At 47.2% G+C, this 14,322-nt stretch overlaps 1 protein-coding gene across 6 annotated transcripts in view; it reads left to right on the top strand.

The window, feature by feature from the left end:
- Positions 1 to 10,004, top strand: part of ZC3H7B (zinc finger CCCH-type containing 7B) — a 47,163-nt gene extending 37,159 nt beyond the window's left edge. For all 6 annotated transcript variants that reach the window (XM_064702333.1, XM_064702329.1, XM_064702327.1 and 3 more), the window contains exons 19-23: positions 1,029 to 1,134; positions 2,192 to 2,300; positions 4,005 to 4,138; positions 4,840 to 5,003; positions 5,764 to 10,004. In XM_064702333.1, coding sequence (XP_064558403.1) covers positions 1,029 to 1,134; positions 2,192 to 2,300; positions 4,005 to 4,138; positions 4,840 to 5,003; positions 5,764 to 5,956 — 706 coding nt within the window. In that variant the 3' untranslated portion in view covers positions 5,957 to 10,004. The remainder of the gene's footprint in view (positions 1 to 1,028; positions 1,135 to 2,191; positions 2,301 to 4,004; positions 4,139 to 4,839; positions 5,004 to 5,763) is intronic.
- Positions 10,005 to 14,322: the final 4,318 nt, after the last annotated feature.

Genomic DNA, 14,322 nt, shown 5'->3' with positions numbered 1-14,322 from the left:
TTTGGATTGGGAGAGACCTTTAAAGGTCATCTAATCCAGCCATCCTGCAATGAGCAGGCACATCTTCAACTAGATCAGGTTGCTCAGCCTGACCTTGAATGTTTCCAGGAATGGGGCATCCACCGCCTCTCTGGGTTGTGCCAGTGTTTCAACACCTTCATCATAAAAAATTCCTTCCTTATGTCTTGTCTGAATCTACCCTCTTTCAGTTTCAAGACACTACCCCTTGTCCCAACACTACAGGCCCCACTAAAAAAAATTGTCCCCATCTGTCTTATAAGCCCCCTAGAAGGGAAATATTGGCTAGTAAGTCACTGTTTGGTCATGGAAACTGTGGCCTGTGTCACCTAGGCAGCCTGCAGGGATAGGATGGAAGGGTTGATAGAACTTGTCTTCCCATAACACAGACCACAAAGGCACAGTCCAGCTTAATATTGTAAATGTAAAACTTTTGTTGAAGAGACAGAAGCAGCAGTTTCTGGAGGAAGTAAGTGGGTGAGGATTGCTTCCTCGGATGTGAAAAATAACACCTCTTTGTGCAGCTGCTGAATAGAGCTGGAGTTTTTGCTCAGGGTATCTCCTGGTGATCCCTTGCTGGAGCTGAAGGAGAAGAAATACTTCCTGGCACTGTTCATAAGGTAGTGCTTGTAATGACTTGCATTTCTATTGCACCTTTCAAGCAGAAAATATTCCCAAGTGTTCTTCATGGATCTGATTGCACAAGAATAGGCTGTGTCAAAGGAATGCAGCTGTTTAATAATCTGTGGTGATGCCATGAGAGATTTGGGGGAGACTTTTGTGGCTTTATGAAAGGAGGTACCCCAGGAAATAGGTAATATTTACAGGGAGAAGTCCTTCTAAAGCAGCCTTCTTGTGGCTTCTCCATCACAGATACGCATGTCTAGATAGTGCAGGGACAAGCTGGACAGGAGGATCTGCTCCTCTCTCAGTATTTAAGGGTCTCTGAGGTAAAGAACATTTGTTCTGCTCTTTCTTGTGTATCTCTTGATTTATTCTCTCTTCTTCAGCTGGACGAAGGAACGCCGTGTCCTGCTGGTGATGTCCAAAGCTAAGAAGAAGTGGGTGTCAGTCCGACCACTGCCTTCCATCCGTAACTTCCCACAGCAATATGATGTAAGCCCCACGCCCGCCATGGCCAGGTGCCCCATCCCTTTCCCTTTCCCTTCCACCACGGTGCAGTGTTTTGAGGGCTGCTGCCTTGAAGATTTGTCAGGGAAGCAAGCACATGATGGCTGAGATGGGAGGTAAGGACAGACTGATGGCAGAAAAATACATCCAGCAGAAAGATGGAGCAGAAGAAGGAGCAATGCCCATTTAAACCACTCTGTGCACAAATGCAAGTTTCCAGTGTTGCTGTTAATGCATAACAAAAGCTGTTAATGCATCTCTGGCTGGCACAGGGTTTGGGAATGAAATTTAAGACTCCCCTTAGGTCAGGGTTTCTCAATGTGGGTGAGAGGCAAGATGTTTAGGAGAAGCCTATCCCTGCCTTTGCTGTGACTGTGCTATGGATTGTGAAACTTGCTCACAATGGGTTTTGAAAGCAAAACTAAGAACTCAGCTAAAAAGCCTCGTGTTGAGGAAAATTACAGATATCCAGCCTCCAACCCCAGCCCCAAATGTCGTGATAGTTTCTCTCTCCCTCTCCTTTCTTTTTTCTCTGGAAGGAGAAAGCTCCTTCCCCCTACCCTATGGTAGGTCTTCCTTTTGTGCCAGGACAGGGGGAGAAAAGATGATGAGTAAATATGATGTTTAGAAAGTTTCACATTTTCTCTGGCAATGATGCTGTTGGTAGCTGTGTGTGCACCAGTGTGGTCTAAGCAATCTGTAAGGCCAGTCTTCACTCACTCAGAGAAGGTGGGGAATGAGTCACCTTTGGGGACCAGCAGCTTCATCAGTAGGAAACACTGTTGGGTCAATCCAGGATGCTCCTGCTGTTGGCCTGTATCTGCACCCAGTACCTATGGAAATGGCAGCAGCTGCTGAACTGCCTGTGTGTTTATGTCATCAGGAGACTTTGGAAAAGAATCATGAGTTAATGATATATAAAGTGTCCTGTTTGCAACCTCTCCTGTGCAATTTAATGCCCCAGCTGGTTATCAAACCCACTTTCCCCTCTAGCAAGGACTGACTGTGCAGATGCTAAATTTTTCTCTCTGTCTTTTAACAGTTGTGTATCCATGCACAGAATGGCAGGAGATGCCAGTATGTGGGCAACTGCTCCTTTGCCCACAGCCCTGAGGAGAGAGACTTGTGGACCTTCATGAAGGAAAATAAAAGTAAGTGCAAGGGGGGAAATTAGAAATTAAAAATGGGGGGGGGGAATGTGGACCAAAGAGTCTGGGGAGAGGGAAGAGGACATCTGGGCATCTGGAGGGTCTGTTAAGACATATTCTTGACAACAGAGATGGAGCTGCTGCCATGAGTTTATGTGGGATTGTGTGTCAGGTCTGTCTACAGCTGCTCTTTTCATAAATGGGCATGTATCTCTTGAGTCCCTTGCTGTGGGACTAGTGCACAACAGTTTTATGTCTTACACTGCTTCACTGCTGCCCTCTCTTTCTGTATCACTTTTGAATCCACTCTGTACTGTCCTTCCAGTTGCCTGCAATGTCCCAGGCCTGGCTCTGTATGGAGCTCTGCCAAAGCACCAGTCCTGGCCTGTAGCTGCTCCTGTATCTTTCTTGTCTATCTGCCTTGGCTGCCTTACTTATTTCTACTCATATTCCTTGGTCTTGGGCTGTGGCACTCCCTGCTCGTGGCATTATATTCAAAGGGGTGGAGTTGAGATCCTGAATGAGAACATTGCTGGGTGGTGCCTTTGTGGAGAAACTAGTCTATATTTAATTCTGCAGGCTTACCTTTTGGGCAATAGTTGGGGGGGTTGCCCATATCCTGGACAGCCAGCTCTGTGGTAGAAATCCTTGTTTATTCAGATCAACAGGAGGCTGGGGAAAAAAGGCCAGCTGTCCAGGTGCTCATCTACCTCTGTTGGAGCTGCTGGAAAGCCTGAAGGATTTCAGGCCTGCCCTGAGGTTTTTTTGGTTCTGTGGAGGGTCCTTCTCTCTGCTGAGCCAAACTGTTACTTGTTGCAGTTCAAAGCATTTCATTGCTGGGGCCTTTAAAGCACATCAGTCTGTGTGTGTTTTGCTCAAGCACAAAGGTGAATCTTCAAACAACAGCCTTGTCTCAGTTTGGGGGAATTTGCATTCATTATCCCCAGTTACCTCAAGTTCCTCAATCACTCATTTAGCAAGGAGTAAATCACTAACGCATCACACTTAGAGCATCATATTGATATCTGCAAACATAAATGTTTCCATAGCCTCTCTCAGGAGCTGATCTTGCAAAGGCAGATGTCTAGTTAGAGCTTCCACCTCAAATTTCCCTTCCCAGAAGTATGTTGAATGGCTTTTAAATCAAAAGCCATGAGAGACATTGACTGCAGTTCTCTGGGCAGGTTTTGAACTTAGAGCAAGCTATCATTAGGTCTTCCTCCCCTCTGCAGTGCTTCCTGTGGCCAACTTGCTTAGGAGCTCTCCTCCCTCTCTAGTGCTGAGGATGAAGCTTGGGCTTAGAGGGAAGAGATGGATCTGAAACTAGCCATGCCTTAGCTTCCTGATTGGATGAGATGTCTCTTGAGATTAAGTAGAATCAGGCCTCTTGGAGAATCATCTTGTAGAGTGAATTCCAATGAGATCTTGCAGCACTTTGCCATCTTTCTGAAAAGTTTGTGTGGCTGTTGTCACAGTTGCCCCTGGACTGATAGAAGACCCCCGCCCCCGTGCCAGGTGGTGTGCTGTGAATTTGGCTCCTCTCCCCAGGGGTCCTGTCTGAGGAGGTGACATGGGGCACAGCCCTTCAGTCTGGTGCTGCTGCACAGGCGAGGGGAGGGAAGGGCTGCCCCAGCATTTGTCCTTTTCTCATAGCTTGTGCACCAAGTGGGAGGTTGTTGAGTGGTTTCATGTGTCACCTTTGTGCAGTACTAGATATGCAGCAGACCTATGACATGTGGCTAAAGAAACACAATCCTGGGAAGCCTGGAGAAGGAACACCACTCACCTCGCGAGAAGGGGAGAAACAGATCCAGATGCCCACTGACTATGCGGACATCATGGTAATAAGCTGACCTCTTGTCCTTCATTCCTCCTCCTCCTCCTCAGTGCTGCCAGCCTGCCTCTCTCCTGTGCTCCAGGTGTGGCTAGCAGGACTGCATTTCTCTAGTGGAACAGAGCCTGTATTAACACAGGTTAAATGGACAGCAGGGGCAGCACAGCTGAAGTGGGAAGAGATCGACCTGGGGTCAACAAGGCTCTACAATGGCTTTTCTGTTAATCCCCAAGTCATTAGGAGTTTACCTTAGGTTCCCTTTTGTGTGAGCTCAGCCTCTCTCCAGGGTTCCTGCCTGCTCCTAGGCAAGCTGGCAAAACCATCGCAGGCCTGTCAGAAGAGGGAGAAACTTGGAGAATAGCTGTCACAGAAGCCTTGGAAAACTAGAGGCAGATGTGTTTCCTTATGCCATGGGTGGTACTGATGTAAGGGTGTGTGCTGCTGAAGAGTCCTGCATGAACTGAGCTGCCCTGTCCCCTAAGCCTGTTTGAGCCATAGATAAACTCTGACAGAGCATCTCCTCTGTTCCCCTTTAGTGTCAGTTCCTCAAAGACAATACGGCAGAGAAGTGTGGATAGTCATAGACTGAGTGGAGCGTTCCAGAATGCTCTGGAAGAAGAGAGGGAGAGGCAGTGCCAGCATAGGGAATGCCAATGGACATGAATGTTATTGCACTGACCGGCCTTTTTCCCTGTGTGCACTCTTTAGATGGGCTACCACTGCTGGCTCTGTGGGAAAAACAGCAACAGCAAGAAGCAATGGCAGCAGCACATCCAGTCGGAGAAGCACAAGGAGAAGGTCTTCACCTCAGACAGTGACTCCAGCTGCTGGAGCTACCGCTTCCCCATGGGCGAATTCCGGCTCTGTGAGAGGTACCATTGTCTCACCTCCCTCCTGTGCTGCTGCTGCAGGGACAGGGTAACAGGCCCAGGGCCTCAGTCATCCCTCCTCATCCTCTCACAGAGTTCTTGGTGATTTCTGCATGGAGGAGGAGTGGGATAAGATGACAGGTTTGGGTGACAGTGAGGCTGCTGTTTGATCACAGAGGTACTCAGCCACAATACTGAGGGATAAAAACACATTCCTGAGCATGTGTCTTTAGAAAAGGAGAGCTTCCTGTCTGCACCTGTGCTCTTGATAGCCAGGATGCTCTCTGCTCTCAGGCTGCTGAACAGTCTCCTTGGGCCAGTGCTTGGGGGAATCCCAGGTGCCTTATTAAATGGTTTGAATGTATCACGCCCTCTGAATCAGCACCTTAAGGTGCCTTCAGAAAGCTTGTGATGGTTAAAAATGCCACTTTGGTTAGCAAGAAGGTTCTTGTCTTTCATGTTGGTTACCTGGCATTTCCTCTCTTGTGCATTATTTTTTTCTCATCCCTGCTGGTCCAGTTCCAGCTCACATTTTTTTGTGCTCTTGACTAAATCCCCTTGTAGCCATTGCTGGTTTTGCTGCTGTTTTTTTTCCAGCCTTGATGTCTTTCCCACTTGCACATGGGTTTGTAGGACAATCAGCTCACCCTTAAAAAGGAGAGTTCACAGCATGTTTCAGTGGGTCCTGCTCAAGTATCCCAGACAGAGAGCTCCAACCCCTGCACTGGGGGTGCTCTCCTGACTGCGCTCCTTGTGCTGGCAGGTTCCAGAAGAACAAGGCCTGTCCTGAGGGGGAGGAGTGTCGCTACGCCCATGGGCAGGACGAGCTGACCGAGTGGCTGGACCGGAGGGAAGTGCTGAAACAGAAACTGGCCAAAGCTCGCAAGGACATGCTGCTCTGCCCCAGGGATGACGACTTCGGGAAATACAACTTCCTATTGCGGGATGACGTATAGTGTGAGCCGGGGAGAGTCTGTCGGCTGCAGAAACACGGGGTGGGTTTTCCGAGGGGCAGTAGCAGGGAGAGCGAGATCTGTGTCTCGCAATGAGAACCTTTTCTTTTCTTTTGTTTTAAGATTATGAGACAATGATTTATTAGTGAATGAATTTGTGAATTTAATTCTCGTTGGCCAGCGACGTCACGCTCACTGAGTTTGTGATCCATCTTTTCTCTCTTCTTTCCCCCAAATTCCCCTTCCACTCCATCTTTTTGTTTTCACTGTCCTTCATTCAAAGGAATTAATTCAGTCTGTATTGGGCTGCAAATCAGAGAATTTCTCCTTGTGTCATTCTTCTGTCTTTCAATTCAGAGTATGACTGCAGAGGTCTGGAGGACAAAGCCAAGGGGGGGGGACAGAAAAGTTGTGGATGCCCCATCCCTGGAACTGTTCAAGGCCAGGTTGGATAGAGCTCTGAGCAATGTGGTCTAGAAGGTGTCCTTCTAGATGACAGTGGGATTGAAACTAGATGATCTTACGGTCCCTTCCAGCCCAGACTGTTCTATGATTTTATGAAATCTGGTTAAAAGGAGGTGACCAGAATTTCATATGTTCCTTCTCTCAGTGCTGCAGACTAAGTGCCACTTATTCTGCTGCAGCCCTTCTGCTCTTCTGGGAGTTTGGTACCAAAAGAAATAGAAATTGTGGTGCAAAGAAGGAAAACCACTAGATTTGGCTTAAGAGATCTAGGCTTATGCTCTAGCTGTCTGTATTGCCCTGAGGCATCAGCTGGTGCTGAGGAGGATAACAGCTGTGTGGTTTAAGGAGTGCAAGGTAAAAGCAGCAAAGTAATGAAACTGCCTGCAGCAGCTGGAACCAGGTTGTAGGTGACTTCAAACTTCAGCTGACTGTACTCAGAAAGCAAGTTGGTGACTTCTCATTAGATGTCTTTTTCAGTGTGTGGCAGGTATTCAGGGCAGATAGCTTGGGTTTGCTTTTTTTGGCTTGTGTGACTGGTGCAAGTAAAACAGAACACATCTAGGAGGTGTAGTGGAGTCTGTGACACACCGTGTGTCACTAAAGTCCACACAGCAGCAGTATCAGTCAGGAGGGAGGTGGTCACCAAAAGTAGCCTGTGTTTCTGTGTTGCCTTGTGTCCTGAATAAAGGGAGGGAGGGAGGAAGGTAATGGTGTTCTTTCTTACTCTTTAAATGGCACGTGTTTCTGGTTACTTAGAGCTGCATTTTTCCCTGCACTGCCAGAAGAACTGGGTGGGGACCCATTTAAAAGGCCACCATTGCGCAGCACAGGCGAAGTTAAGCTAATGGGAATCCAGCTGGAAGTGCTTACCAGTACCAGAGGTCCAGCTCCCTCCTCCTCAGAGCCAGAGTAGGGAGCTTGTGGATGCACAGTGCAACCAGGATGTGACCCAGAGCAGGGACAGTGGTGGAGAATGAGTGGGACCCAGCCATGGCCTGCTCTTGTGCTGCCTGATGTGTGCTTTGATGAGTTAATCAGTAATGCTGAACTCTGGACAGAAGTTTTGCTTTTATAAGGGGCAGCAGTACTGCTGCTGCATGCCAGCCTTGTCCTTTCTGGCAGTCTCATCCTGTAAGCAGTAAATGTGTTCCCTGTTCTGAGCTTCCCTTTCCTTCTCTCTTCTGCAGTCCAGCTGTGCTCTGCAGTTTTGCATGCATGGATGGCACCATCCAGTCAAACACAAACACATCTCTCTCCCAGCCTTCATCAGGGATGTCTTTTTCATACAGATTCTCCTGGGACAGCAGTCTCAGAGCCCTTGGGGCTGGCAGGGCTGTATCCATGGTAAATACAATCTGGCCGTGAACTGCTTGGTGTTTTGGCATTGCTGCATCCTCCCATTCCTCTCTGCTCCCATATCCTTGGGGTTCAGAGCTTCAGGAGAGATGGGGTGAGGAAATCGGGAGATGTGGAGATGGTGTGGGGCAGCTGTCATCTTTCTAAACCAGCCTTCAGGAGGGTGCTTCAGCTCCACTGGGATAGTTCAGGTCCAGTTGCGGAGCAGAGTGCTGGAATGTCTCCAGGGACACAGTGTGCTGTAAGCAAACTGAATGCACTTCTGCACTTAGAATCATTTAGTTGAAAAAGACCTCAAAGATCATCAAGTCCAGCTGTTAACCTGGCACTGCCAGCTCCCAGACAAAACCATGTCCCAAAGTGCCACATCTACATGTATTTTTAAATACCTCTGGGGATGGGGATTCAGCCTCTTACCTGGGCAGCTTAACCACTTTTCTGCTGAGCTTTATTTCCTCTCCCTTAAAATATGGATGGTAATCTCTGGTTTGCTATGAGCAATATCAGACATGGCAGTTTTTGAGTGGTCAGGTGCTGTATTTTCTCCTCTGTTCTTCGTGGTAGCTATGGTACCTTCTCCTAGTCATCCTTGTGCTCAAGTGGTCAACTTTAGAGATGGGAGGAGACAGGCATCAGCTCCTGGGTTATCTTGCTCTGCTCTTCTTGGGCAGAGATGCCAAGGAAGGAAATCTGGATTGGGGGACACTGGAATGTGGCTTTTATTTTTAAAACAAACCTGCATCTCTAGTGTGACTCTGGCATTCGCTGAGCCATGATTTCTCATGTAACCTAAACAAGTTACAGAGTGAGTCACTCTCCCCTCTCCCCATCTCTGCAATGAGAGCTGAGCTGCTCAGTGGGGCTTCAGAGGTTCAGGCTGGGGCTGAGATGGGGAGAGGGTGGGGTGAGAGTGAGGAGAGGTGAGGTGAGGTAGGCCCACAGTCATGGGGGTTGCATCAAGTGTCTCTTTGTTTTCCCTGATATGATAACCTGGTCTGTGGTGTTGCAGTACTTCGTCACCAGACCTGTTTTAGTGTGTATATATGTGACCCTTCCCATGAAGCATATATACACAGGTATTAAATATATCGCTCTATATAATATTATATGTGTGTGGTATCGAAGGAATCTTTTAAATGAGGGTAAAGGAAAAGGACTCAAGCCAGGAAACGCAGCATCTCCAGTTTAATTATGAAGCCTATTATTTGAGATAGGGAAAGGGAAATAACAAAAGAGGAGAGGGTTTTATATAGATAGGTATAAGCTTTGAGATGGGACAGGTTTCTCTGTTCACATTTTTGAAACCCTTTAGTATGTCCTTGCAGTCCCATCTCAGTGAGAGAGTATTATACTGCTAACTAGTGAGTAAAGTTTTAATATAAGGCTTTGCTTATATTATTTAAAGGGACATTGTGAAAGGCAGGAAGTTTCACACTTGACTTCTCAGGCTTGCTTTATCAAGCCAAGAGGGTTTTCTTCAGCACATTATATGCTCTCAGCAGAAATGCTCAGTGCTTGCAGCTCTACAGCAGATAAACCACGAGTTGTAGAGGCTGCTTTAGTGGTGTGTTCACAAGGCCCTGTGATAACTCTCTCTTCTTTATTTGTGTGAGAGAGGAAGAAGAAAATTCTGCAGCAAAGAATCAAATTTGAGAGTTTTTAACAAAGGAAGTGATGTTTTAATTTTATAACATTAGAAGAAAATCTCATATCCTGTAAAATAACTACAGACATTCACACTGAGCAGAAACTTATTAAATGCTGAAGGACATAGTGAAAATCTTTTCCCAAATTCTTTGGTAGGGGCAGGGATTTAAATGACACTGGCATTGGTGTTAACTAGGCCTTTACAGGGAGAAGTAAAAAAAAAAACACAAAACAAACCAACAACCAACAAAAAATACCCTACTTAGCTTGTATGAAACTGTATGTCAAAAATTGATGGGTTTTAGCAAGTGAAAGGAAAAGATAGCAAGGGGATGCTGCAGTTCTGAGCTGGGTAGTAATGATTTTGAGTCCTTTAATATGTCTTCATATTAATATAATTTAAGAATACCACGCTTTACTATTAAAAAAAGAACTTAGTATCTTTCATAAGGTCTAGTATAAGGATAAATATGTAGATGTTTTAACAACATTTTTGTTTTTGTTCTTAAATAAAGAAAGAAAAACCAAACTTGCTTCTTTTAGCCTTTGTAATAGAAAATAAAAGTGTGCACTTTAAACCCTCTCCTGATCCAGAGTGTGTTTGTGTTTTTCAAACAGCCTGCACAGGATTTTATCTTGCTTTTGGGTTTCCCTGCTGTGAGGGGGGAAGCAAAGGGAGCACGTCAAGCATTGGACCACTGTGGCTTTCTCCCATCTTTAAGTATAATCTGCTACTCTTCTTGCTGAGTGGAAAATTACCTATGTGCATAATAACAGTTGATGCAGTTCTTCATCAGACACACAGTTCTAGTGAACTTTAGGTGTATTTAAGATGTTTTTCTTTCCCCCTAGTGCCAAGAATCCATGTGCTGTGCATTAACACATAGTTTCAGGTGTTTGGGTAACCTGTGTTTTGAAACCTCCAGTAATAGGGTAAACACCTTCATCTAGAGGTTCTTCTGTGTAGGCTGCTCTGTTCAACTGGGTTGGCCAGTTCTTTTGCCTGGCAGTGTGCACCCTGCTAGGGAACATGTCCTTAGCCCTACTCACCAACTCGCACACAGCTTGGGCTATGGGAAGCATCCATGCCCTTATTTTCCTCCTAGAGAGGATGCTATGTGAGGAAACTGCACTGGGGGAAGAGGTCACTGTGAAAACATTTATTAATAACCCCAGCTTCTTTATTTTTTGAATCCATCACAATGCAGATTAATCTAGATTCTTGATAAAATCAAAACTGGAGATGTGAAGACACGGGAGTCCCATAGATATGCCCTGTTACTGCTGTATAAACTGGTAGTGACCAGAAGGTCATATCCAGTGAGGCCTGAAGAGACCAAATTTGTCACACTTCTCCTTGATGTGCCTTCATACAGACATAAGAACTCATGTCCTTCTGGCCAAAGAAGAGGCCTGAACACATTCTTGTAGTGCAGAGGGAATGAGGAGCTGTGTGCACTTCCAAGGTGCATCAATTAAATACATACAATGTATTGTAAAACTAATGTGAGAGACATTAGTTTTACATTCCAAAGATTGTTGAGAGGCCATGCTGACAAGAGCTGAGGGTAGCTTTTCCAGTACAATTGAAACCAAAATTGTCAAATTGTGAGAAAGACAAAGCATCAGGAGAAGAACACCTGTTTTCCTTGTGGGTTTGAGCCTCAGCTGTAAACCATCTTTCTTCACTGAAATAAACTTGTATTTTGGAGAGGAAGAAAAGGAGTGGTGATTTCAATAATCAGATCTTCCTAGGAACTTCAGCAGATACAAAGACAAGGCAGAAGAGACCCAGATCAGCCAGGAAAAATCCAGGTTCTGTGGAAGATTGAGAGGAGCAGGGTAGAAACCCCTGAGAGGTGGGAGGAAGGCTTCTCATTGAAAATGGTTAATGCCATCACACAGCAGCCTGGCAGAAGGGGTTTGCTGCAGATGAGAATCCTAAGCAATCCTGTAATGAAGTCTGCCTACTACACTAGAGAGAAATATTTCTGGGCAGTGACAGCAGATGATGCAAATGCTGTCATCCCCTTCATTGTGTTTGCTGCTGCCATTGCCACCAGGAACAGGGTTATGTTGTGCAGTGTCCTGTGCACAGTGAGCAGCAGACAGTTCCTGACATGTATGAGCTGGAGAGGTGTGTTGGTCACTGGCTGGGCACAGAGGATCTAACTACGTAGGGCAGCTGGGGGGAAAAACATGGGCCAGAAAGCAACAAGCTAAATAGTCAGAGAGGCCTGGCTGGGAGTGCCTAGTTGGAGGGAAGAGGAGGAAAGGCTGTGGGCATGCTGGCTGAAGCCCACAGCTGTTTGATATGTGGTGCAGGAAGGCACTGAACAGACTTGGTTGGGTACTATGGGATGGCTCTGGGCAGAGGTCCTGTGGACACACAGCTGTTGGGGCTTCCTGGAAAGCTGTGGGCTCTGGTCAGGAGCTGAGCCATGTCTCATTCAGCCTCCCCCTTTTCTCCCCAGGATGGGTGTGGACAAGACAAGACCTGTGCATTCCACATAACTTCTCTCCCTCCCAGACTGATTGTCACCTCTTGTTTCTTAGTGGTTCTTCCTCTAGGCAAGAGCAGTGTGTCCTGGTGCCTCTGGGACAGGAGTGCTGTTTCCTGAAAACAGCTCCAGGTGCAGCAAAGACAAGAGCAGGGACCAGACCAGATGAGAGCTCCAGCTGACTCATTTCCCACCACAACAGTCCTGTCCCTGGCAGCTCCCAAGATTGCCTCTTTCAGGAGTGCTCGTATCTGCAGTTTATCTTGTGGATGGCAGTGCCCCAGAAAAACTACTACTTGTTCCAGAGAGCCTTAGGAGGCACAAACACAGCAGAGACCCCGTAAATAGGGTCATTCATAGCCATCTGAATTAATCCTCCAGAAAATTACATTTACCCAGGGGTGGGATAGAAGTCTCTAAAGCTAGATGCCAGAGTAGATTTGGCTTGCTTTGAATTGGAAAAACACTCTGCACTGGAGGTGCTCTTTGGCCTTTTTCCTTTGTTCTCAGGATTTCCTATGTCTTCCTTAGCTGTGGGCTTCCAATAGCGCTGCAGCCCTCCAGGCAGATGGCTGGGAAGGATGAAGAGCTGCATAGTTTTGCTAATTGAATACCAAGGCACATGCCCCCATCTGTACCCCAGCAAAGCTCTGAGACAGAGAGGGAAAGTTCTGCTTCCATGAGACTGAGATGGCCTCAGTTTTCCTCAGCAAAATTGCTTGAGAATAACTGCAACACAGCTGGGCATTGCCCCTGGGGGCTGTGGTGCAGATTCAATACAGCAGCAGTGTTTCAAAAGAAGCTCTAGGCAGCCTGGAGCTTCTCCTGTTTGAGACCATTCATGTCTTGGTTTTGGGGTATCGGTGGCAGCCAAACTGTCAAAGCCTTTTTAAGGGTCATTGTTTTCTTTCAGCCCACACACCTTCCCCAGACTCAGCTGACTCCTGTATCTTGCTGTCCAGCTCAGACTGCTTGTGCTACAATGCTGCAGGATCCCTGCTCTTGCTGGGGACCATGTTGTCCTGGGCAGATGTGAGTAGGAAGAGATGACTGACAGACAGCCTAGGTCCTTACAGACATGACTGACAGACAGCCTAGGTCCTTACAGACAGCCTTGGTTTTGAGAGAGAAGCAGACACAGGAATGTGTCTCTTGCTGCCTCACCCAATGATCTCCCACGGCCCAACATCACAGGCCTTGGATTTCCCCATCCTGATTTCAACCCCTTGGTTTATTGCTGCTCTTGGCACCTCCTGGGCTCTGCCTCCTGCCAAGGCTTGTTCCAAGAGCTCCCAAAACTGTCTCTGTCCAGGCTGCCAGAGTGTTTTCAGAGCAGGGAAATGCAAAAAGGCAGCTCTAGGTGTCCTTTCTGCCCAGGACAGTAAAACTTCTGGTGATCCCAAGGCCCTTTCTCACATTTTCTCCCTGCCTAGCACCTAGTTCTCTGACAAATGGCACCTCACAAGGGAAGGCCATGTGCAGAGAAGCAGAGCTGTGGTGAGCCCAGCTGCCATGTGAGCACCCCAAGAAGGGGGAGAAGTCTTGGCGGGAGTGGTGGGGAAGCAAAGCTCATTAACTTTTTGGCACTCGTTTTGGGGAATTAGTTTTTAGAAATTCTATTGCCTCAGGCAGGAGGTGCAGGCACGTCCTTCCACTGAAGTTCACTGCTTGCCTGGGAGATCCCAGCACTGCTCCTCCCCACAGGGAGGCAGGCAGGCACATTTGTACACACACATAGGCACACGTGTGCATGCCATACCCTGCTGGGGAAGGAAACCCCTTCAGAGGTGGGAAGGGAGCTCTGAGGAGCGAGGTGTCTGTGTCACATGTTGCTACCATCAAAAGTACCCAAAGGTTTGCATGCCCATGTTGCAGGCACCAGGCAGGGTCTTTAGCCAGTACAGAGCCCTGGCCTTTTCCTCACTTTTCCGTCAGCTGTACACTCTCCCATGCTGGCTTCATTACTCCTTCTCTCACCTCTTTTTCTTCAAAGTAATCCACTGTGGATGCTGACACCCCTGTGGTCTGGCCACAGCCTTCCCTGCTGCTGCTGTTCTGGGTATTCCTGCAGCTCCATGGATGTTTGTTGGCACTAGCATAATCTCAACCCAGAGGAAGACAAGTTTCTGGGATATGGTGCAAGTGTCCTTTCAGAATGGCCATGGTGAAACTCAGCCTCCAGGCCTCTGCCAAGGTGAGAAAAATTCCCTACCAAGCCAAATGTACCACACAAATAAAGAGTTAAATCTGGAAGCTGTAAGGGGAATGTACAATTGTCCTAGGAACTAGTACAAGAACAAAAAATTGTAAAGATGTCTGCAAAGAAGCAGTGATTAACCTCTGGCAAAGGGTTTGCTTGCATAAAAGAAAGAGGAAACCACTTACCAAGCTGGGTTTGGT

Source organism: Zonotrichia leucophrys, chromosome 1A, assembly GCF_028769735.1.
Source record: "Zonotrichia leucophrys gambelii isolate GWCS_2022_RI chromosome 1A, RI_Zleu_2.0, whole genome shotgun sequence".
NCBI lineage: Eukaryota > Metazoa > Chordata > Aves > Passeriformes > Passerellidae > Zonotrichia > Zonotrichia leucophrys.
This window is presented reverse-complemented; position numbering and strand designations above follow the sequence as displayed.